This window comes from Pristiophorus japonicus, chromosome 6 (assembly GCF_044704955.1).
Source record: "Pristiophorus japonicus isolate sPriJap1 chromosome 6, sPriJap1.hap1, whole genome shotgun sequence".
NCBI lineage: Eukaryota > Metazoa > Chordata > Chondrichthyes > Pristiophoridae > Pristiophorus > Pristiophorus japonicus.
In genome coordinates, this window is record NC_091982.1 from 687,954 (window position 1) to 713,959 (window position 26,006).

The window sequence follows — 26,006 nt, forward strand, 5'->3', positions numbered from 1 at the left end:
ACTTAAGGAATGGTAACTTCGATGGTATGAGACTTGAATTGGCTAGGATAGACTGGCAAATGATACTTAAAGGGTTGACAGTGGAGAGGCAATGGCAGACATTTAAAGATCACATGGATGAACTTCAGCAATTTTACATCCCTGTCTGGAGTAAAAATAAAACGGGGAAGGTGGCTCAACCGTGGCTAACAAGGGAAATTAGGGATAGTGTTAAATCCAAGGAAGAGGCATATAAATTGGCCAGAAAAAGCAGTAAACCTGAGGACTGGGAGAAATTTAGAATTCAGCCAAGGAGGACAAAGGGTCTAATTAGGAGGGGGGAAATAAAGTATGAGAGGAAGCTTGCAGGGAACATAAAAACTGACTGCAAAAGCTTCTATTGATATGTGAAGAGAAAAAGATTAGTGAAGACCAACGTAGGTCCTTTGCAGACAGAATCAGGTGAATTTATAATGGGGAACAAAGAAATTGCAGACCAATTGAACAAATACTTTGGATCTGTCTTCACTAAGGACAGATCCAAAGTATTTGTTCAAATAACAAATTTCGGAAATACTAGGGGTTCGAGGATTTAGCGAAAAGGAGGAACTGAAGGAAACCCTTATTAGTCAGGAAATTGTGTTAGGGAAATTGATGGGATTGTAGGCTGATAAATCCCCAGGGCCTGATAGGCTGCATCCCAGAGTACTTAAGGAAGTGGCCCTAGAAATAGTGGATACATTGGTGATCATTTTCCAACATTCTATTGACTCTGGATCAGTTCCTATGGACTGGAGGGTAGCTAATGTAACACCACTTTTTAAAAAAGGAGGGAGAGAGAAAACAGGGAATTATAGACCGGTTAGCCTGACATCGGTGGTGGGGAAAACGTTGGAATCAATTATTAAAGATGACACAGCAGCTCATTTGGAAAGCAGTGACAGGATCAGTCCACGTCAGCATGGATTTATGAAAGGGAAATCATGTTTAACAAATCTTCCAGAATTTTTTGAGGATGTAACTAGTAGAGTGGACAAGGGAGAACCAGTGGATGTGGTGTATTTGGACTTTCAAAAGGCTTTTGACAAGGTCCCACACAAGAGATTAGTGTGCAAAATTAAAGCCCATGGTATTGGGGGTAATGTATTGACGTGGATAGAGAATTGGTTGGCAGACTGGAAGCAGAGAGTCGGGATAAACAGGTCCTTTTCAGAATGAAAGCAGTGACTAGTGGGGTGCCGCAGGGCTCAGTACTGGGACCCCAGCTATTTACAATATACATCAATGATTTAGATGAAGGAATTGAATGTAATATCTCCAAGTTTGCAGATGACACTAAGCTGGGTGGTGGTGTGAGCTGTGAGGAGGATGCTAAAATGCTGCAGGGTGACTTGGACAGGTTAGGTGAGTGGGCAAATGCATGACAGATGCAGTATAATGTGGATAAATGTGAGGTTATCCACATTGGTGGCAAAACCAGGAAGACAGAATATTATTTGAATGGTGACAGATTAGGAAAAGGGAAGGTGCAACGAGACCTGGATGTCATGGTACATCAGTCATTGAAGTTTGGCATACAGGTACAGCAGGCGGTGAAGAAGGCAAATGGCATGTTGGCTTTCATAGCTAGAGGATTTGAGTATAGGAGCAGGAAGGTCTTACTGCAGTTATACAGGGCCTTGGTGAGGCCTCACCTGAAATATTGTGTTCAGTTTTGGTCTCCTAATCTGAGGAAGGGCATTATTGCTATTGAGGGAGTACAGCGAAGGTTCACCAGACTGATTCCCGGGATGGCAGGACTGACATATGAGGAGAGACTGGATCAACTCGGCTTGTATCCACTGGAGTTTAGAAGAATGAGAGGGGATCTCATAGAAACATATAAAATTCTGACAGGATTGGACAGGTTAGATGCAGGAAGAATGTTCCCAATGTTGGGGAGTTCCAGAACTAGGGGTCACAGTCTAAGAATAAGGGGTAAGCCATTTTGGACCGAGATGAGGAGAAACCTCTTCACTCAGAAAGTGGTTAACCTGTGGAATTCTCTACCACAGAAAGTTGTTGAGGCCAGTTCGTTAGGTATATTCAAAAGGGAGTTAGATATGGTCCTTATGGCCAAAGGGATCAAGGGGTATGGAGAGCAAGCAGGAAAGGGGTAATGAGGTTGAATGATCTGTCATGATCTTATTGAATGGCGGTGCAGGCTCTAAGGGCCGAATGGCCTGCTCCTGCACCTATTTTCTATGTTTCTATGTGTCTATGTTTCTATAATCAGCAACACTGGACCCATTCACTCACCTGGAAAGTCGTGTGGCATGTCTGATTGGTGCGTCGCAGAGGTCGACTACCTGTGCAGATTCTGAGCCCGCGTTTGAGAGTGACAGTAAGTCCTGTAAAATCCACAGTCATGGTTGGCTCAGTGTTAAGTACTGTGTGGGCTAGGCTTCGGTTTATGCGATGTATTGTCCCTCAATGAGCCTGCGCTATGTGAGCCTACTTATGTCACCCTGCCCACTCCCCTGCTGCTAACCAGTCGTCTGTTCTTTTATATTTTGCAGATGATTCAGAAACATTCAATAATGGAGACCCCACCAGCTCGCCAGAAGTGGCATTGGAGGACACCAACCTCAGCCATCCTGACGAACCTCCATAGGAGGAGGAGGAGGAGGAACAAATGGATACAGTGGGGGGTGGGAGTCGTTGCTGAGTGTGGAGGAGGGCATAGGCACAAAGTCCTTCATTTACAACCAGCAGTACAGAGGAGGTGGCGAACCAGGACATTCCCCAGTTCCACAACATCCGAGCTCACGTGTCCCAGTGGGTTGCAGCAAAGCACATCCAAGGCAGCAGCAGGCCATCTTCCATCTGTGCAGAGGCTGCATTGGCAAGACCACTCTGCCAAAATGCAGGCTGAATGAGAAACATAGAAACATAGAAACATAGAAACATAGAAAATAGGTGCAGGAGTAGGCCATTCGGCCCTTCGAGCCTGCACCGCCATTCAATAAGATCATGGCTGATCATTCCCTCAGTACCCCTTTCCTGCTTTCTCTCCATATCCCTTGATCCCCTTAGCCGTAAGGGCCATATCTAACTCCCTCTTGAATATATCCAATGAACTGTCATCAACAACTTTCTGCGGCAGGGAATTCCACAGGTTAACAACTCTCTGAGTGAAGAAGTTTCTCCTCATCTCAGTCCTAAATGGCCTACCCCTAATCCTAAGACTGTGTCCCCGGTTCTGGACTTCTCCGACATCGGGAACATTCTTCCCACATCTAAGCTGTCCCGTCCCTTCAGAATCTTATCCTTCTAAATTCCATCCTTCTAAACTCCAGTGAATACAGGCCCAGTCGATCCAGTCTCTCCTCATATGTCAGTCCTGCCATCCCTGGAATCAGTCTAGTGAACCTTCACTGCACTCCCTCAATAGCAAGAATGTCCTTCCTCAGATTAGGAGACCAAAACTGAACACAATATTCTAGGTGAGGCCTCACTAAGGCCCTGTACAACTGCAGTAAGACCTCCCTGCTCCTATACTCAAATCCCCTAGCTATGAAGGCCAACATGCCATTTGCCTTCTTCACCACCTGCTGTACCTGTATGCCAACTTTCAATGACTGATGAACCATGACACCCAGGGCTCTTTGCACCTCCCCTTTGCCTAATCTGCCGCCATTCAGATAATATTCTGTCTTCCTGTTTTTGCCACCAATGTGGATAACCTCACATTTATCCACATTATACTGCATCTGCCATGCATTTGCCCACTCACCTAACCTGTCCAAGTCACCCTGCAGCCTCTTAGTGTCCTCCTCACAGCTCACACCGCCACCCAGTTTAGTGTCAGCTGCAAACTTGGAGATATTACACTCAATTCCTTCATCCAAATCATTGATGTATATTGTAAATAGCTGGTATCCGAGCACTGAGCCCTGGGCACCCCACTAGTCACTGCCTGCCATTCTGAAAAGGACCTGTTTATCCCGACTCTCTGCTTCCTGTCTGCCAACCAGTTCTCTATCCACATCATTATATTACCCCCAATACCATGTGCTTTAATTTTGCATACCAATCTCTTGTGTGGGACTTTGTCAAAAGCCTTTTGAAAGTCCAAATACACCACATCCACTGGTTCTCCCTTGTCTACTCTACTTGTTACATCCTCAAAAAATTCCAGAAGATTTGTCAAGCATGATTTCCCTTTCATAAATCCATGCTGACTTGGACCGATCCTGTCACTGCTTTCCAAATGCGCTGCTATTTCATCCTTAATAATTGATTCCAACGTTTTCCCCACTACTGATGTCAGGCTAACTGGTCTGTAATTACCCGCTTTCTCTCTCCCTCCCTTTTGAAAAAGTGGTGTTACATTAGCTACCCTCCAGTCCATAGGAACAGATCCAGAGTTGATAGACTGTTGGAAAATGGTCACCAATGCTTCCACTATTTCTAAGACCACTTCCCTAAGTACTCTGAGGTGCAGCCTATCAGGCCCCAGGGATTTATCGGCCTTCAATCCCATCAATTTCCCTAACACAATTTCCCACCTAATAAGGATATCCTTCAGTTCCTCCTTCTCACTAGACCCTCGGTCCCCTAGTACTTCTGGAAGGTTATTTGTGTCTTCCTTCGTGAAGACAGAACCAAAGTATTTGTTCAATTGGTCTGCCATTTCTTTGTTCCCCATTATAAATTCACCTGAATCCGACTGCAAGGGACCTACGTTTGTCTTCACTAATCTTTTTCTCTTCACATATCTATAGAAGCTTTTGCAGTCAGTTTTTATGTTCCCTGCAAGCTTCTTCTCGTATTCTATTTTCCCCCTCTTAATTAAACGCTCCTCTGCTGAATTGTAAATTTCTCCCTGTCCTCAGGTTTGTTGCTCTTTCTGGCCAATTTATATGCCTCTTCCTTGGATTTAACACTATCCTTAATTTCCCTTGTTAGCCACGGTTGAGCCACCTTCCCAGTTTTATTTTTACTCCAGACAGGCATGTACAATTGTTCCATGTGATCTTTAAATGTTTGCCATTGCTTATCCACTGTCAACCCTTTAAGTATCCTTTGCCAGTCTATTCTAGCCAATTCACGCCTCATACCGTCAAAGTTACCTTTCCTTAAGTTCAGGACCCTAGTTTCAGAATTAACTGTGTCACTCTCCATCTTAATAAAGAATTCTACCATGTTATGGTCACTCTTCCCCAAGGGGCCTTGCACAACAAGATTGCTAATTAGTCCCTTCTCATTACACATCACCCAGTCTAGGATGGCCAGCTCCCTAGTTAGTTCCTCGACATATTGGTCTCGAAAACCATCCCTAATACATTCCAGGAAATCCTCCTCCACCGCATTGCTACCAGTTTGGTTAGCCCAAGCAATATGTAGATTAAAGTTGCCCATGATAACTGCTGTACCTTTATTGCACACATCCCTAATTTCTTGTTTGGTGCTGTCCCCAACCTTACTACTACTGTTTGGTGGTCTGTACATAACTCCCACTAGCGTTTTCTGCCCTTTGGTATTCCGCAGCTCCACCCATACCGATTCCACATCATCCAGGCTAATGTCCTTCCTTACTATTGCATTAATTTCCTCTTTATCCAGCAACGCCACCCCGCCTCCTTTTCCTTTCTGTCTATCCCTCCTGAATGTTGAATACCCCTGGATGTTGAGTTCCCAGCCTTGGTCACCCTGGAGCCATGTCTCCGTGATGCCAATTACATCATACCCATTAACTGCTATCTGTGCAGTTAATTCGTCCATCTTATTCCGAATACTCCTTGCATTGAGGCACAGAGCCTTCAGGCTTGTCTTTCTAACAAACTTTCACCCTTTAGAACCTTGCTGTAATGTGGCCCTTTTTGCTTTTTGCCTTGGGTTTCTCTGCCCTCCACTTTTACTTTTCTTCTTTCTATCTTTTGCTTCTGCCCCCATTCTACTTCCCTCTGTCTCCCTGCATAGGTTTCCATCCCCCTGCCATATTAGTTCCTCCTAATAACTCCTCCCCAACAGCACTAGCAAACATTCCCCTTCGGACATTGGTTCCAGTCCTGCCCAGGTGCAGACCGTATGGTTTGTACTGGTCCCAGTAGATTTGATGGGAATGACTGGGGAGAGCGTCTAGCTCATCAAATCGTTCCTTGAGGCCATGAGTGGGATCTCGATAAGCACCGCAGCACTATCTGCTGACATTAGGGAGGGCATGTCGGGAAGCATTGCAGTCCTATCTACAGAGATTAGGGAGAGCATGTCACAGATTGTAGCTACAACGCGCGACAACACGGAGGCTATTGACGGTCTCGACTGATGTCACTCCAATCCCCAGACCAACCTTACCAGTTAGTGTTCAGGCTGCTGAGCAACAGGATGAACACTCCAAAGCCAGGATTTCCACAGCCCCATCTTCTCGAGGGCTTCCATTGCCATCTCCTTTGTCTGTCCCCCAACAAGCACAGGGCCTTTCCCGCAATATTAATAAAAAACAGCCTCGAGTCACCAGGACTCAGGGTAAGTCTGCGGTTCAGGGCAAGGGCAAGCGGGCGTGGGTGGGCTTTAGAAACATAGAAACATAGAAAATAGGTGCAGGAGTAGGCCATTCAGCCCTTCGAGCCTGCACCGCCATTCAATAAGATCACGGCTGATCATTCACCTCAGTACCCCTTTCCTGCTTTCTCTCCATACCCCTTGATCACTTTGGCTGCAAGGGCCATATCTAACTCCCTTTTGAATATATTTAGTGAATTGGCCTCAACAACTTTCTGTGGTAGAGAATTCCACAGGTTAACCACTCTCTGAGTGAAGAAGTTTCTCCTCATCTCAGTCCTAAATGGCCTACCCCTTATCCTTAGACTGTGACCCCTGGTTCTGGAACTCCTCAGCAACAGGAACATTCTTCCTGCATCTAACCTGTCCAATCCCGTCAGAATTTTATATGTTTCTATGAGATCCCCTCTCATTCTTCTAAATTCCAGTGAATACAGGGCCAGTTGATCCAGTCTCTCCTCATATGTCAGTCCTGCCATCCCGGTGAACCTTCGCTGTACTCCCTCAATAGCAAGAACGTCCTTCCTCAGATTAGGAGGGGGGGCAGTGGGGGAGAGGTGACCGCAGCTGAAGTTTGTTTGCTGCTGTGGTTGTTATTGTTGTTGTTTTGCTGTTCTTTTGTTCTTCTTTTGTTGTTGTTGTTGTGGTTGGTTGTTTGATTTATTGTTATTTAATTGACGTTAATTTAAAAGTTTAATATAATACTAAAAATGTTTATTAAAGTTAAGAAAGTTGCTTTTCAGTACAAGTGTACAAATGTTTAATAAATTTCAAATTATTTTTTCAATGAAACCAAACTTATGCAGTGCCTTATTCGCAGAATAACGGGGAAATAGTCAACATGGTGGGATACAGTGGCCAGTCCATGATGAAACGTGCCGTTCAGCCTTCATGCGAAGCGGTGAAGTATCAGCTGTTGACGCAAGGTGTAAGGTCCACGAGGCTTCCTCCCCTGTCGTCCTGAGGGTGGTAGTGGTGGCATGGGTTCCATGTCCTCCTCCTCTTCCTCCTCCTCCCCAGCCCCCATCCCTCACTCTTTCCCGAGGTGGTTCTGCAACCTTCAATGGCAAATCCTGTTCCCTCATGATGGTTAAGTTGTGTAGCCTGCAGCACACCACAGTGAACTCAGCGACCTGCTGAGGGGAGTATTGCAGGCAGCCTCCAGAGTGATCCAGGCATCGCAAGCGCTGCTTTAGCACTCCAATTGTCTTCTCGACGATGTTGCTGTGGCGACATGGGAGATATTGTAGCAACGCTCGCCTTCTGTCTGCAGTTTGCAGAGGGGATGTCATGAGCCAGATTGCGAGCCCGTAACCTTTGTGCACCAGCATCCAGCTCCCCTTCTGGCTTATTGTGTTCCTAACACAGATAAGACTGCACACAGGGAGGTTAAAGTAACAGAGACCTCAGTCTTTATTAAGACACTCCAGAGTGAGGAACAGGCCTTAGGGGCCGGCTTATATACAGTGCTCCCAAGCGATGCTGGGATCCCTTGGGACTTCAGGGGATGTGCTCCCTGGTGGCAGAATATGGGAGTGCATGTTTTACAGATACATAACATCACTCCCCCCTCAAAGTCAAAGTGAAAACTATTTACAAGGTGAGGTGGTCGGGAGCCTTTCTTTCCCTGGTGGACCGCCTCGGTACAAATGTCTGTTCTGGTGTGTTAGCTGTGCCCTCGTTGGGCTGGAGTGTTGTTGGCCCTGCAGGGCTGCTGGGTGAGCCTGGCCTTGCTGGGCTGTTGGGCGTGATGGGTTCGATTTCCTGGTCCGGGGTGGTGTCGTTGATCCTTTGGGTGTGTGTTGTGGGCTCGAAAAAGGTGGTATCTCCTGTGGGTTGTTCAGGGCAGTCTGTGAACCGCAGCCTCGTTTGGTCCAGGTGCTTTCTGCAAATTTGTCCATTGTCTAGTTTGACTATAAACACTCTACTCTCTTCTTTAGCTATCACCGTGCCCGCGATCCACTTGGGACCATGTCCATAGTTTAGCACATACACGGGGTCATTCAGATCAATTTCCCGTGGCACAGCGGTGTGACCAGCGTTTACATTTTGTTACTGCCACCTGCTCTCTACCTGATCATGCAGGTTGGGGTGAACCAGCGAGAGTCTGGGTTTAAGTGTCCTTTTCATGAGTAGCTCACCCTGTGAGCGAGTGGGGTCTCGTGCGGTCGCTGAGCAGTACTCGGGACAGGCGGGTTTGGAGTGAGCCTTCTGTGACTCGTTTAAGGCTCTGTTTGATGGTTTGTACTGCCCGCTCTGCCTGCCCATTGGAGGCTGGTTTAAGCAGGCCTGAGGTGACATGTTTGATCCCATTGCGGGTCATGAATTCTTTAAATTCGGCACTGGTGAAACATGGCCCGTTGTCACTGACCAGTATGTCAGGCAGGCCGTAAGTGGCAAACATGGCCCTCAGGCTTTCAATGGTGGCGGTGGTGGTGCTTCCCGACATTATTTCACATTCAATCCATTTTGAAAAAGCATCCACCACCACCAGGAACATTTTGCCGAGAAACGGGCCCACACAGTCGACATGGATCCTCGACCATGGTCTGGAGGGCCAGGACCACACACTTAGTGCTGCCTCTCTGGGCGCGTTGCTCAACTGAGCACACACACTGCATTGCCATACACAGGACTCTAAGTCAGAGTCGATACCGGGCCACCACACATGGGATCTGGCTGTCGCTTTCATCATTACTATACCCGGGTGTGTGCTGTGGAGATCCGAGATGAACGTCTCCCTGCCCTTTTTGGGTAGCACTACGCAGTTACCCCACAACAGGCAGTCTGCCTGAATGGACAGCTCGTCCTTTCGCTGCTGGACGGCTTGATTGGCTCTTGCATTTCAACGGGGATGCTGGCCCAGCTCCCATGCAATACACAGTTTTTTACTAGGGACAGCAGAGGATCTTGGCTGGTCCAAGTCCTAATCTGGCGGGCCGTGACAGGTGATTTATCATTTTCAAATGCTTCCATGGCCATCAACAAGTCTGCGGGCTGCGCCACCATCAACAAGTTTGTAGGCTGCGCCATTTCCACCCCCGTGGTGGGCAATGGTAGCCGACTGAGAGCATCCGCACAGTTCTCGGTGCCTGACCTGTGGCGAATGGTATAGTTATACGCTGATAGCGCAAGTGCCCACCTTTGTATGCGGGCTGAGGCTTTTGTATTTATCCCCTTGTTTTCAGCGAACAGGGATGTGAGGGGCTTGTGATCGGTTTCCAGCTCAAATTTAAGGCCAAACAGGTACCGATGCATTTTCTTTACCCCGAACACACACGCTAATGCCTCTTTCTCAATCATGCTGTAGGCCCTCTCGGCCTTAGACAAGCTCCTGGAGGCATAGGCGACAGGTTGCAACTACCCCACAACGTTAGCTTGTTGTAATACCCACCCGACTCCGTACGACGACGCATCACATTCTAGCACAAGTCTTTTACACGGGTTATACAATACAAGCAGCTTGTTGGAGCATAAAATGTTTCTGGCTTTCTCAAAAGCAATTACTTGTTTTTTTCCCCATACCCAGTTCTCACTTTTACGCAATAACACATGTAGGGGCTCTAAAAGGGTGCTTAACCCCGGTAGGAAGTTACCGAAATAGTTGAGGAGTACCAGGAACGACCGCAGCTCCATGACATTCTGTGGCCTGGGAGCATTCCTGATAGCCTCTGTCTTGGCGTCTGTGGACCGAATGCCGTCCGCCGTGATCTTTCTCCCCAAAAAATCCACTTCTGTTGCAATGAAGATGCATTTTGACCTCTTCAGTCGCAGCCCTACGCGATCCAGTCGCTGGAGGACCTCCTCCAGGTTTTGTAGGTGCTCGACGGTGTCCCGACCCGTGACCAATATGTTGCCCTGAAAAACCATCGTGTGTGGTACCGACTTGAGTAGGCTCTCCATGTTTCTCTGGAAGATCGCTGCAGCCGACCGAATTCCAAACGGGCATCTGTTGTAGATCAACAGTCGCTTGTGTGTGTTGATGCAGGTAAGGCCCTTCGAAGACTCCTCCAGCTCCTGCGTCATGTAGGCCGAAGTCAGGTCGAGCTTAGTGAACGTCTTGCCTCCTGCCAGCGTCGCAAATAGGTCATCTGCCTTAGGTAGCGGGTATTGGTCCTGTAGCGAGAAACGATAAATACTTACTTTATAATCGCCGCAAATCCTGACCGTGCCATCACTTTTGAGTACTGGAACAATCGGGCTGGCCCACTCGCTGAATTCCACTGGGGAGATGATGCCCTCGCGTTGCAGCCTGTCCAGCTTAATTTCCACTCTCTCCCTCATCATGTGAGGTACAGCTCGCACCTTGTGGTGAATCGCTCGTGCCTCTGGGACCAAGTGGATCCACACCTTCACCCCAGAAAAGTTTCCAATGCCTGGCTCAAAAAGGGAAGGAAATTTGTTAAGAACCTGGGTACATGAGGCCTCATCGACATGTGATAGCGCTCGGATGTCATCCCAGTTCCACCGGATTTTGCCCAGCCAGCTCCTTCCAAGCAGTCGGGAGCCATCGCACGGGACAATTCAGAGTGGCAGTTCGTGCACCGTGCCCTCGTAGGTGACCTTGACCATGGCACTGCCCAGGACAGTGATGAGCTCTTTGGTGTATGTTCTCAGTTTCGTGTGGATGGGGCTCAGGGCTGGTCTGAATGTTTTGTTGCACCACAGTCTCTCAAATATCTTTTTACTCATGATGGATTGGCTAGCACCAGTTCCATGGCTATGGGTAAGCCATTCAATTTTACATTTAGCATTATAGGTGGACATTTCATTGAAAATGCGTGCACCCCGTGTACTTCTCTGAGGCTCGAAATTGCTTTGATCCACCATGGACCGATCTTCCTCTGCCACGTGGTGGTTAGCAGGTTTTGCAGAGCTTGCAGCTCGTCTGCAGGCTTGTTGGAGGTGCCCCATTGTTCCACAGCTGTTGCAAACATACCCTTTGAAGCGGCATGAATAGGCTGAATGGAAGCCTCCACAACGCCAACAAGGTGTGAATTGCCTTGCATTCATCCTTTGTTGGGGACTCTGAGACATCTGGGTCACCTGAGGCCTGCTGGCAGTTGCAGACTCGTGGTTTCTGCCCTGTACATTTCTGCTCGCAAACACAGTTCCAGTTATTTTATGAACATTGCTGGCACTTGTGTGCTGAGAGATTTGTTTCGTGTTATCACTGGTGGACATAAACGCCTGTGCAATCGCAATGCCTTACTGAGGATCGGTGTCTCTACAGTCAAAAGTTTTCGTAGGATGGTCTCGTGGCCAATGCCCAGTACAAAAAAGTCTCTAAGCATCTGCTCCAGGTAGCCATCAAACTCACATTGTCCTGAAAGTCGCCTTAGCTCGGCGACGTAGCTCACCACTTCCTGACCTTCAGATCGCTGGCACATGTAGAACCGATACCTCGCCATCAGCATGCTCTTCCTCGGGTTAAGGTGCTCCAGAACCAGTGTACACAGCTCCTCATATGACTTATCTGTGGGTTTCACCGGAGCCAGAAGATTCTTCATGAGGCTGTAGGTCGGTGCCCCGCAGACTGTGAGGAGGACCGCTCTCCTTTTTGCAGCGCTTCCTTCTCCGTCCAGTTCGTTGGCTACAGAGTACTGGTCTAACCGTTCGACATAGGCTTCCCAGTCCTCACCCTCCGAGAACTTCTCCAGGATGCCCACAGTTTGCTGCATCTTTGCGTTGGATTCGTATTCTCTTCGTCAGTTATTGTGTTCCTAACACAGATGAGACTGCACACAGGGAGGTTAAAGTAACAATGACCTCAGTCTTTAATAAGACCCTCCAGAGTGAGGAACAGGCCTTGGTGGCGGAATATGGGACTGCATGCTTTTCAGATACACAACATGAATGATGCTCAAACAGCTGTGAGGCAGTGCTCACATGCAAGATGAAGGCACCACGGATGCTCCCTGGAAATGTTGCATTTACTGCCATGATGCGCTGAGTATGGTCGCAGACGATCTGTCCCTTCAGCAAGTGGAATCTCGGTTTCGGTAAACCTCCAGCTCCTCAAAAGGTGCTCACAGGGCGATGTGCGTACAGTCAATGGCAGCCTGTACCTTGGGGAAGCCAGAAAATCATGCAAAACCCTCTCATTCTGTGTCTCCCTGGTCATTGGTAAGTCGATGAAGTGCAATAGTCACCTGGCGAATGCAGCGATGTGTAGCGTGCTACGAGATGTAGCATATGTCCCCTGCTGATGCCTGAAAGGAGCCAGAGGCATAGAAGGCAAGTGCCGCAGTCACCTTGACCTCGATGGTCAGTGCAGTGCACCTGACGCTTGTAGGCTGTATGACTGCTTTTATGAGCTGGCATATCTCTGTGACAACCTCTTTTCGAAAGTGCAGCCTTCTAACTATGAGCGCTGCTCCCTGAAAACTTCTGGGGAGTAAGGCCTCCCTCCCCATAAGTCTGCGACCTCTTTGATTACATTGATAATGCTGTCGAATAAGCCTTCTTATAGCTCTCTGCTGGATAGCATAAGCAGTCAGCAAATATGGCACAGATAGAATAGGCCCCATTCTTTTCAATATCCTTAAATGTCCTTAAAAACAAAGTAAAAACTCACAAAAAGCTCAATCTGTCGAACTCAGCTTTCCTTCCAAAAGCTTTCATTCACCGAACTGGAGCTCCATTTTCCAAGATGGCGCCGTTATCGACTATTTTGATCCGACTCGACCAGATAAGACAAGATTTTTTTGTGCGGTATTTATCACAGTCCTTAAAAATGTTGTTATTGGCGAAATTCACAAAAACGACGCTATCGTTGTTTTTGACGCCGAGTGACGTCATAAAAACTGTTTTGACAAAAGGCGGTCATTACTTTTTAACGACGGCGTTATACAACTGGCCAAATTAGCAAAATATCGTTAAAAAATGTTAACTACAAAAAAACACTTTTAACGTGAAAAAATGGCATTTCAATGTGCATTATCCTGGCCAAATTCTAGCCCCTAGGAACAAGAATAGGCCATTCAGCCCCTTGAGCCTTGTGGTATCCTTACACCTTACTACAGAATCACACAAGTCATGTACTGCAGACAAAGTCACTCTGTGACCTGAACCTTTATTCCCAGGACCAAGAAGTGCTGACCCTGTATGGGACCTCCCTTTATATACATGGATGCCCAGGTGAGGAGTGTCTCCCACAAGTTCACCCCCTGTGGTCAAGGTGTGCATTACTCAGGTGTATACAGTGTACAGTGTTGTTACATAAAGGTTACAGTTATGTGAAGGTCACAAACATGACATCACCTCCCCCCAACGACTTTGGGTCAAAGATTGAGTCTTTCAGGTGGTCGACGCTCTCTCGTGGAGCGCCGCAGTTGGGGCTCTGGTGGTTGGGCCTTGGCATGCGTCTCTGTCACCTGTGGTGATTCCGGCTTGTCCGGGCTGGCCGCAGGGACTGTGCATGCTGCTGACGGTACTTGTTGCTCGTTCACTTGCGGTGGTGTGGGCAGCATCTCATGATTTTCCTCAGGTTCCTCAGTGTCCATGCTGAACCTTTTCTTTAATTGGTCCAGATGTTTGCGGCATATCTGCCCATTGATAAGTCTGACCACTATGACCCTATTCCCCTCTTTGTCAAGTACAGTACCCTCAAGCACTTGGGTCCCAAAGCGTGATTGAGAACGAATACAGGGTCATCGATTTCTATGCATCTCCCCACTGAGTTGCGATCATGGCACTCGATTTGGGACTGGCGCTTGCCCTCAACAATGTCTGACAGGGCTGGATGAATGAGGGACAGCCGCTTTTTAAACGTGCGTTTCATGAGTAGCTCCACGGGCGGGACTCCCGTGAGCGAATGCGGCCGGGACCTGTAGGCCTGCAGGAGGCGCGATAGGCGGCACTGAAGGGAGGGTCCTTGAATCTGGAGCATGCCTTGTTTTATGATTTGAACCGCACGTTCCACCTGGCCATTGGAAGCCGGCTTGAACGGTGCTGTTCTGACGTGTTTGATACCATTACCCGACATAAACTCCTGGAATTCATAGCTAGTGAAACACGGGCCTTTGTCGCTAACCAGGATGTCCGGCAAGCCATGGGTCGCAAAGATCGTACGCAGACTCTCCACAGTGGTGGATGTCAATATGATACACGCGATCCATTTCGAGTATGCATCGACAACAATCAGGAACATTTTTCCCATGAACGGGCCCGTGTAGTCTACGTGGATACGTGACCATGGCCTGGTGGGCCAAGGCCACGGGCTGAGTGGGGCCTCCCTGGGGGCATTGCCCAGCTGGGCACACATCGTGCACCTGCGAACACATGTTCCAGGTCTGAGTCAATTCCCAGCCATCGTACATGTGACCGGGCAATGGCCTTCATTAACACGATGCCAGGGTGCTCGCTGTGGAGTTCCCTGATGAACGCTTCCCTTCCTTTCTGGGGCATGACTACCCGGCTGCCCCATAGCAGGCAGTCGGCTTGGATGGAGAGCTTGTCCATCCGTCTGTGAAACGGTCTGACCTCCTCGGGGCATGCTCCGTGTGCGGGCGCCCAATCCCCAGTCAGGACACATTTCTTTATCAAGGAGAGGAGGGGATCTCTGTTGGTCCAGATTTTGATCTGGCGGGCTGTGATGGGGGAGCCTGCGGTGTCAAAAGCCTCAACGGCCATGACTATCTCCGCGCTCTGCTCCGACGCCCCCTCGGTGGTGGCCAGTGGGAGCCTGCTGAGCGCATCAGCGCAATTTTCGGTGCCTGGCCGGTGGTGTATGGTGTAGTCATATGCAGCCAGCGTGAGAGCCCACCGCTGTATGCGAGTTGACGCATTGGCATTGACAGGTTTGCTGTCAGACAACAGGGATGTTAACGGCTTGTGATCCGTTTCTAACTCGAACCTTCTGCCCAAAAGGTACTGGTGCATCTTTTTCACCCCGTAGACACATGCGAGTGCTTCCTTTTCAACCATCCCATATCTCCGTTCTGTTTGGGAGAGCGACCTGGAGGCATAAGCCACAGGTTGGAGTTGGCCCTTATCATTACTCTGCTGCACCCAACCCCATAGGATGATGCATCATACGTGAAAACCAGTTTCTTATAGGGGTTGTACAAGGTCAACAGCTTGTTAGACCAAAGCAGATTCCGCGCCCGATTGAAAGCCCGTTCTTGACAGTCCTCCCAAAACCATTCACAACCCTTATGCAGGAGCACGTGCAGCAGCTCCAACAATGTGCTTAAGTTCGGCAGAAAGTTCCCGACGTAGTTCAATAGTCCCAGAAATGCCCACAACTCTGATGTGTTGCTGGGCTTGGGCGCATGACGGATCGCCTCCGTTTTGGATTCAGTGGGCCAGATCCCGTCTGCACCAACCCTCCTGCCCAAAAATTCGACCTCTGGGGCCAAAAACACACACTTGGACTTCTTTAGTCGCAAGCCTACCCGGTCCAGTCGGCGTAGCACCTCCTCCAGGTTGTGGAGGTGTTCCTCGGTGTCTCGACCCGTGATTAGGATGTCATCTTGGAATACGATTGTTCCAGGGATGGATTTAAGCAAGCTTTCCATGTTCCCCTGGAAGATAGCGGCCGCTGAACGAATGCCAAACGGACACCTGTTGTTATCGAATAGCCCCTTGTGCGTGGTGATGGTGGTCAGTAGCTTGGATTCTTCAGCCAGTTCCTGGGCCATGTAGGCTGAAGTGAGGTCCAACTTGGTGAACAGCTTGCCACCTGCCAGCGTGGCAAAAAGATCCTCCGCTCTCGGAAGCGGGTATTGGCCCTGTAGTGACACTCGGTTGATGGTGGCCTTGTAGTTGCCACAAATCCTGACCGAGCCATCTGTTTTAAGGACAGGGACGATGGGGCTCGCCCAGTCATTGAATTCAACAGGCGAAATTATGCCCTCTCTTAGCAGCCTGTCCAACTCACTCTCAATTCTCTCAGGCATCACATACGGCACCGCTCTGGCTTTGTGGTGCACTGGTCTGGCATCCGGGGTGATGCGTATCACTACTTTGGTGCCCTTAAAAGTCCCGACACCTGGTTGAAAAAATGGCTCGAATTTCTGTAGGACCTGTGAGCATGAACTTCGCTCCACAGATGAAATGGCGTGCACATCCCCCCATTTCCAGTTCATCTCGGCTAACCAGCTCCTCCCCAAAAGCGCGGGACCATTCCCTGGGACAATCCAGAGTGGCAGCCGGTTCTCCGATCCATTGTGTGTGACCACCAAGTTTGCACTGCCTAGTACTGGGATGATCTCTCTGGTGTACATCCGTAACTGCGTGTCAATGCGTTCCAGTTTGGGCCTGTTAGCTTTGAGTGGCCACAATATTTCAAATTGTTGGGCATTGTTGAGATTGTTGTGAACAAAGGAACTGTTAACAGGCATTCCACTCTGGTTGTCTCTTTGATTACTCCTGAGCACTCTGTTACTGAGTGTCAATGGTCCCATCCCGGGACGCATTGTCCCTTGTGATGGCGTGAATTGCCGATCCCCCTGCCATTGTCTCTGTTGCTGGCCCGCCCTAGAGTCTGTTGCTGCCTGAGTGGTGTCGAATTGCCCTAGCCTGCCTGCGGGGTTCTGAATCTCATTTACAATGTTAACTCCCTGGTCCATCGCCACGTTGGAACCAGGGCTGCGTGCATAAATTATCTAGGTCTCCTCTTCCCCTGCCATGAAGGTCTGAGCTATCAACGTTGCCCTTTCCAAAGTCAAGTCCTTGGTCTCAATAAGCTTCCTGAAAATCCCGGCATGACCAATGTCCTCAATAAAGAAATCCCTTAACATCTCCCCCCTGCAGGCGTCTGTGAACTTACAGAGGCTGGCCAAACGCCGAAGGTCCACAACGAAGTCCGATATGCTTTGTCCCTCCCGACGCCAGTGTGTGTAGAACCGGTGCCGGGCCATGTGTATACTGCTCGCCAGTTTGAGATGCTCACCAATCAGAGTGCTGAGCTCTTCAAAAGACTTGTCCGCCAGCTTCTCAGGTGCGAGCAGGTCTTTCATCAGCACGTATGTCTTGGATCCACAGCTGGTCAGTAGATGCGCCCTCCACTTGCCAGCCGCTTCCTCTCCCAGCCAGTCCTTCGTGACAAAGCTCTGCTGGAGCCTCTCAACGAAATCGTCCCAGTCCTCACCAACACAGTACTGTTCCTCTGTGCTACCGGTGGCCATCCTCGTGGGTCGTTGATTCCCGTTTCTTGTCGCCAAATGTGGTGTCCTTACACCTTACTATAGAATCACACAAGTCATGTACTGCAGACAAAGTCACTGCGTGACCTGAAGCTTTATTCCCAGGACCAAGAAGTGCTGACCCTGCGTGGGACCTCCCTTTATATACCTGTTGACCAGGTGAGGAGTGTCTCCCACAAGTTCACCCCCTGTGGTCAAGGTGTGCATTACTCAGGTGTATACAGTGTACAGTGTTGTTACATAAGGGTTACAGTTATGTGAAGGTTACAAACATGACAAGCCTGTTCCGTCATTAACTTAGATCATGGCTGATCTGTACCTAAACACCACTTACCCACCTTAGCTCCATACTCCTTGATATCTTTACCTAACAAAAATCTAACGATCTAAGTCTTGAAAGTTCAAATTGTACCAGCATCCAAAGCCTTTTGGGGGGAGAGAATTCCTGATTTCTACTATTGTAGTCTGCGTCAATTTAATTTTGGAATCTTAAGAAATTGATTTCCTATATTAGCCATTCCACAGTGCCAATTCCGAGCTAGGAACAGCCTCACTGGAACTTAGAGTGCTTGACACAGATTTTTGTGTAGCATGGAAGAAGTTACAAAATAGAAGGAAAAGCTGGGTGAATACCAAGCTTTCATTAAAGGAGCTCCATTTACTCATGAAAAGATTTGGCAAATCTTTTTTTGGCTTCCAGAGACAGAAAAGTCACCATCTGTCATTTTCATCATAACAACATTGCATGAACGTGACAATGATAGATTTAACATGCTTTGCTACTCCATAATGTGCTTTGCACACAAAATAAATCATCAAAACTGTGCTCCTCAGAAGACCATAGTCTCCCCTTTGGAAAATAAAAGTTGATAAACCTATATACCTATAAAGTTGCTATACCTATACAGCACAGAAGGAGGCCATTCAGCCCATCAAGCTGACACAGGCTCAACAGGCTGAATGGCCTCCTTCTGTGCTCTAACAATTCTATTGGAAGTTCATGTTTCTGCTTTAAGAACTGCTTATTATCTAACAGCTTCCTTAATTTTGAAAATGGTCATCCATTGAGAGACGAGGAGCTTATTTTGAGTTTACCCCAACAAGGTTTAACACTGACTCTCACTAATACACTGCAATGAAGCATCCTGCCCCAGTGACACTCTCCTTGTACAGCCTTGCAAACAGGTTCCCAGCAGCAGCAATGAGTTTTGAGTGACAGACTCACCTTGGATTCAAATGCATGCATATTTGGCTAGGAGCAATAAAGTTCCAGCTTGTGTGACTTTGAGCATTTCCCAACAACACAAAGGTAAATAAATTGTGGCTAGTTATAATGAATCTTAACAGCAAAACATTCGAGAGCTCACAAGAGGAATAATATACAGCAAGTGTTCTGGACAAGACCAGGTCAAAGCGTCTTGTGTTGTAATCAGGGAAGTGATTTTGAGAATTTTAGTTGTTAATTATTGTTCCCTCTCCCCCTCCTGAAAATTATTTTATCAGTTAGGTAATTAAATATGGATTGAAGCATTTTTCCTCCTATTGGAAAGAATCAGATTACTTGTTGGAAACAACCTGGATGGAATGAATTGCCGTTTTCCAAACCGCCTGTACTCGGAAATACGTTATAAAATCAATTGTTAGTCATTCAGACCTCAAAAGCTTTTATTTTTCTCATTTTCCTATATTCCTAAACCTCCTGGTGGCACTTGATGCCCATTTTAATTCATTAGACCATCACAGCTTTATAACCTCTATACATCTCAGCTGTGTTCAATCAAAAATATTTTACAGCTAACTTTTTAGCTTAATCACCCTTTGGCAATTCATCAAGCTGGAGATGAATGGAAAAGCACCAAATCCTAAAGCACTGTACAAGAAAGCAAAGAGCTAGCAATTCAATCAATTAGCACCCATAACTGTTGGGTTTTTAATATAATTCTACTCGTAAGCATGTGGTTTTCTTTAGCATTAATTCTGAGTCATTGGTATATAAACTAGAGAGAGAAAAAATCATTTCTCGTTACAAGACACAAGATTTGTCATCGAAATCTTCACTCGGGTCGAGTGGAATTCAATTCAGCTCCAAATCAGAGGAGCCCTGCCTGCAGGACTTCTCCTCCAGGCTTCACAGGAGAAGTCCGGGCCTGTACTACCCTGGGCCCCCTCCTCACCAGCTGCGAGACCCTCGGTACATCCCCCTCCCCTTCCCCACCAGCTGCGAGACCCTCGGTACATCCCCTCCCCCTCCCCACCAGCTGCGAGACCCTCGGTACATCCCCCTCCCCACCAGCTGCGAGACCCTCGGTACATCCCCCTCCCCACCAGCTGCGAGACCCTCGGTATACCCCCACGCCCCCACCTCATGCACTTCCTCACTGCTGGTCGCTTTCTCCAGAGGCTGGCGAGTGTCCTGGGAACGCTCGATTTTCATCCTTTTCCGCTGGCCAACTGCCGCTTTCTGGCAGAAACGGCTGAGCAGTTGACTGGCGGGACACAAACAAAGCCCAGCATTTAATATCTGACAGGCCTCCGCCTGACACATGCACACTGATTTGGTATGTGGTCCCGTCGACTTCCTGCCAGGAGTAAAAATCAACCTTTTTCTCTCATTCTCTACCTCAATTAGGCTCAGAGTCAGTCAACTCAAATAAATAAACTGTTAAAAATTATACATTTCCTCAGCAAACCAGCAATCACATGTTAAATAATCTGCCTTATAATTCCTCTACTTCACATTGACACCAACTTCCATATAACTGGCTTGTAATGTTAACGTATTCCACAACAAAGCAGTTACTCTGTTTCTTTCAATAGTCTAGTGTGTAAAGGCACTGCTCAATTTAGTCTTACAGGAGGTCGCAGATTAGATTCCCAGTCTGTGCTCAGTTAGCTGAATGCAGTAAGGGAGGGTCCCTGAGTATCAATTATAATACCCCACAGAATGGCCAGTTACATGAGAAACCAAAGGACTGTTGACACCAACACAACAACACATCAGAGGAATCAATGGTTTCAGAAGAAAAAGCGGAGGAAATTGGAATTAAATGAAAAGTTCACCAACACTTAGATTCCTTCAATACCACAAGGGAAACAAAATCAACAAAATTCACTCACTTACCTTCATATACATATCTATATCCAAAAGCAGCCCTTGCGGATAAAGTGAGAAAAACAAGCAGTCTTCTCATGACTCGTTGAACTAATGCTTAGGTTCAAATTTGTTTGAAACTCCTGGAAATTTCGCAGGTATGTTATATCTAGGAATGAGATTAAGAAAAGAATTCAGCTGTGCCATAAAGCTGTTGTCACCATGGCAGCGAATGACATCGACAGCACCCAAATAGGATAGTAATGCACTGAACTAAAGGAACCCAACAGACGGGACAGTCACCACAAGCATAGTTGCTCACTGACTTAGCTTTACTCTGCTGAAGAAAGCGTTACTTAAAATCTTAAAGATTCTTCTCTAAACAGTAACAGTACTAAAAGGTTTTACAGTAAACAGCAACTGGCAAAAAGGGAAAACTATCTTTAAGGTTAGGTTAGCATGGAAAATTCTAATTTTTCTTCAAGGTCTGACAAAATATAATTAATTACCTTTGGATTATATTTTCATGCTACCGTACGGTAGAAATTCCAGCCCTGAAGTTTGCAGTATGTGGAAAGCAAGGAAGCTGGCAAGAGGAGCTGGTGACATCATTCTGTTGGGGCTTTGAGCAGCCCCTTAAAGCTACACTGTCCTTGCATAAAACATTGCCAGTAACTTAAATAAACTACACTGAAGAGTTGCTTTAAGTAACCGCGACGGAAATAAAACATTTTGTGTCGAATATGAATCAGATACGTTGCTCATCATATTGCTTTATGAACTTAAATGAGTTAACAAGAAGCAGCTTTTAAGTAAAGATAGCAAAATCTGGTACAGTTTAAAAGTGTAGTACTCTGTCCTGAGGAAAATATGAATGAGAGCATGTACATGTTAAGCACTGCTACATCAATCAGATTGGATAAAATTGTTTCAAACAAAGTTTAAACATTTTTTCTGAACAGCAAACATCTTCCCAGAAATGTGAGGTATTCAGTCAGTGGAGCAGTCCCCATGGTGTTGTAGGGGAGGATGAAATCCCCCTCATTTTACCCAGAAGGAAAAGGGCTGTGGGATCAGTCTGTGCTGTGAATTGAAACCGATGGAAGGAAAACTTTGGGACACAAATGAATTTTAAAAGGGCAGACGAGGCCTGCAGGGGATAAAAGGGGGTGCATTCATGGAGACCCCCCCCAGTATTTGGACTCATAGGAAAGGGAATTTAATTTGGAACTATCTACCAGAAAGTTTGAAATCCTAAAGTGCACATGGAAGAAACTACGAACTTTAATCGAATTTGGGATTGTTAAAAGGTGTATGTTGGGTCTGCAAGAAAAGGGGTGTGATCAATATCAAAAGGGCCAGTTTGGACATTGGAACTAATCAAATTGTCTGGGAACTGTATACTCTCAAAACTTGCCCCTTGAAAACATTAGCATTTAAACAATGCCACATACATATTCCAACACCTTTTTCATCAGGCATAGAAATATTTGGCTCAGGCCAGACTAGCACAATGGCTGCAGGAGGCCAATGCAATCAACACCCAATCAAACCTTGAGTAGGTTAACATCAGTGGGGAAAAAAACCCCAATCTAAAACTGCTGCATTTTTCAAAATCAAAAAGTCCACCAATGAGAAGAATCGACTTCAGCAGGAGAGGCGGACTGGATAATCTGGCTATAAAAAAGGGGTTTCTGATGTAGTGAAAAAGGAAGTGATGATTTTCCCTGCCCTCGTCATCCAACAACCACAACCAGCAAGCCTCTCGACACTGAAGGAAAACCAGTGTCCGAAGACACCAAAGATAGAAGAAACAAACCACCAGACTGCGGAAGGCACAGTAGTGAGTATAACCTCTGGTCCCCAGAACTCCCAACTCAGTTAGGCCAGGAAAGGTGGGAGGTTGGGCATTGTACTGCTAAACTGGTGTAAAGATTTTCATTGGGTCCGTTTAGTGGGATTTAGGGGGATTGTTTTGTTGGTGTATTGCTGTTTGTTGAGTTACACCTTGTCAAATAAATTGGAAGCCTAAAGTTCCTCTTGGAATCACCTTGTCTCAGTTCTATTGTATTACATCTCCTGATCGTGAGTCTTATGTCAGAACCGTGTAAGGGAAGCTAGGAGCGCCTCGAAAACGCTCAACTGTGTGTCACAGGCTAGGGAAGAAGGGGTTAGGAGTCTTTGACACTCACAGGTGCCTCACAGGCTAGGCATAAGCTGTGGGGACGCACGAGTCTCAAAACCCCCTTCATAAGCTGTGGACACAGTCTCTCCAGGGGTGCTCTTGCAGCACTCAGGGTACCTCACAGGCCAGGCATAAGCTGTGGACACAGTCTCTCCAGGGGTGCTCTTGCAGCACTCAGGGTACCTCACAGGCCAGGCATAAGCTGTGAGGGCAGAAGCCCAGAGAGAGACACCCAAGGCACAACAACCCTGTGAAAACCCCTTACAGAATATGGTGACCACGAAGGGACATAAGCAAACAGGAGATGTTAATATAACAGATGACGTGATTAGAGAGGAAACTAAAATGGAGGAGAGAATTTCCTCATACATTTTTGGCAAGGTGAACCTCACCAAACCTTGGGTGCAAGCCCTCACTCGGGCAGAGCGCCCAGTGGATGCTGCTGCCCAGTGGACAGCAGGGAAGGACCACAACCACAGGGTGGAAAAGGCCATCTGGCTTATCTGCTTCACCCGCCAAGTCCGAAAGCTCGACCAGCGGGTGAAGGACTTGGAACAGAGTCTTCAGAAATCAGAGGAGCTCTCTGCTATCCGGGCTGTGGTTGGGGACAACCTGCTGACCGAATTAGCTGGGGAGCAGCAAAGGAACCGGCAGTTGGAGGAGACCTTCCAAAATAGCCGGGACTATCTTCAGTGTCAGGTCACTGAGGCCAAGGGTAGTGAGGGGTCCCTCCGGGAACAGAACTCTCGGTACACCCAGAAAATTTGGGAACTGGAGAATAAATTAAAAGACGTACAGGCAGCCTATAAAGTGGCCAGTAGCAGTGAGTTTGCAGATCACGGTCCCTGCCAGGAAAGGATTAAAACTATCACCCACGCTCTGTCCCAGGCAAAGGGGATGGTCGCCCTGATAGGACAAGATCCTGAACCAGGGCGGATGTGCCCGGTCAGGCAGCGCAAGTACGGTCCTCCACAGGGAGGTGGCCAAGGTCAGGGAGCGCTGGAGAGCGACTTTATTATTCCCCATGGAGTTCAATCACTCAGGGCCATGGTGGCCCATTTGGCCAAACTCACTCGCAGTGGGGACCCGTCTATCCACTTCATGGAGGTGATGCAGGCCGGGGAAATTAATGGGTGCGACGAGGAAGAGACAGCCAAGCTGCTGCTCTTCTCTCTGGACAGCAAATTGTACCAGGCCCTACCGGCAGAATGCCGGAGGGGACAGCGTACATTTACTGAGGTCCAGAGGGCCGTCCTTGAGGCTATGGGCTTCGATGACGGCAGTCCTTTCGAACGGGTCGAAAGGACAAGGCAGCTCGCAGGGGAAACCCCGCAGGCGTTTGCGGACAGGCTGTGGGTGGTATACCACGCAGCCTGTGGGGAGCTCCTCGACCGGGCGAATCTTTCCGCGGTACAGACTGGCCGCTGGCTGAGGATGCTGGTGGCAAACTGCTTGCCTCGGCTCAAGGCCAGGGCAGAACTGTGGTTCGATTCCCGGGACCCCAACCTCACCGAGGAAGCAGTGGTCAGGCAACTGGCACTGGTCCAACGGAATGGAGGAGGGGAGGAGGGGAAAACCTCCAAAGGTCGGGTAAATGAGGTAAAACCCAACTCGATTCCCAAAAGGGAATGGCACCAGGAGGGTGGCCGCTTGTCTGATGAGGAGGGAGTGTGCTACGGGTGCGGGAAAGCTGGGCATTTTAAAAGGGATTGCAGGAGCCCAGTAAAGAGATATGGGGGAGAAGTCCTTCAGGAGCTGCCCAGAGTGGGGGAAGTGGAGCGAGCTCCTCACCATCCCTTGACCAGATAGTAGCTGCAGTGAGGACAGTGCTGGAGGGGACTGGGAAGGTAGCCACGGCAACAGGCAGGGAAGCACCAGCAACCCTGCCAGTACAGAGGCCGTGACTAGCCCAGACCCAGCCTGTATACCTGTGCCCACTAGAATACGACCCCTGGGGACGACCCTGGGTCAAGATGGATGTTGAGGGTGTATTGGGTACCTACCTTTTGGACACTGGTGCTTCCAGCACGATAGTCCATTCGGAGGACCCCGCAACCTCACCTCTATCAAACGGGGTGCCGTATCAACTAGTTGGGTTCACAGGTAATGAGAAGGCTGGGTTTTTCTCAGTCCCGCTCACAGTTCGTTTAGGAGCACTCCAAACACAATGGAAGTGCGTCCTGATGAACTGGGAGCAGGTGGGAAAAGGGATCTTGGGGGCTGATTTCATCATCGCTCGCCAGATCCTAGTAGACTTGAGGAATCACTGTCTATGGGGCACAGTGGGCACGGGAGCAGAGGGAGAAGTCATGGTTATTGATAAGAAACAGGGAAAAGGGACTCTGTGTACAATGAAGCCAAAAGGGGGTTATGACCTGGAGGTTCTGGTCGGTAACACCCCGGCTGAGTACCGGGCCTATGTGCAAGCAAATCTTGCAGCATTTGCCACCCATAGACACGACTGTGGGAGAGTCACAGGAGTGGAGGTTAGAATAGATGGGGATCCCATGTCCCGCCCGCAAAAGCAGTATGGCTTTCCCCGAGAGGCAGAAGCAGACTTGGAGACAGCTTTAAGCTCGCTTGTCGAGCAGGGTGTTTTGAGAACCATAGCCACCCATGTCAACTCCCCGCTTTGGCCGGTTAGGAAACCGGATAATTCTTGGAGGGCTCCGGTGGATTATAGGGTGCTCAATAAAAACATCCCAGCTCGTGCCCCCACAGTAGCGGCGGTTGTGGATCTGATCGGGGAAATCCCTGCATCCGCAACCACGTTCACAGTGTTGGACATATCCAACGGTTCTGGTCTATCCCTGTACGGAGGGAAGACCAGTACAAGTTTGCCTTCACCTTCCGGGAACAGCAGTATACACGGAGCTGCCTCCCACAGGGCTTTTATAATAGTCCCAGCATCTTTCACCAATGCATGGCGAACTGCTTAAAAGGCTTCAGCCAGCCACACCAGCTGGTCCAGTATGTGGACGACCTGTTGTTGTTCACAGACAGCAGTGAGGAACACGGTCCACTGCTGGCCGAACTGCTGGTCTTACTGAAGGAA

General features: G+C 48.2%; 1 protein-coding gene across 1 annotated transcript in view; it reads right to left on the reverse strand.

Annotated features, from left to right (window-relative positions):
- The window catches only part of LOC139265517 (sushi repeat-containing protein SRPX2-like), a 165,059-nt gene extending 143,705 nt beyond the window's left edge, over positions 1–21,354 (reverse strand). The window contains 2 exon segments of the mRNA XM_070882534.1: positions 20,797–20,935; positions 21,276–21,354. Of these exon segments, the coding sequence (XP_070738635.1) occupies positions 20,797–20,866 (70 nt within the window). The 5' untranslated portion in view covers positions 20,867–20,935; positions 21,276–21,354.
- Positions 21,355–26,006: the final 4,652 nt, after the last annotated feature.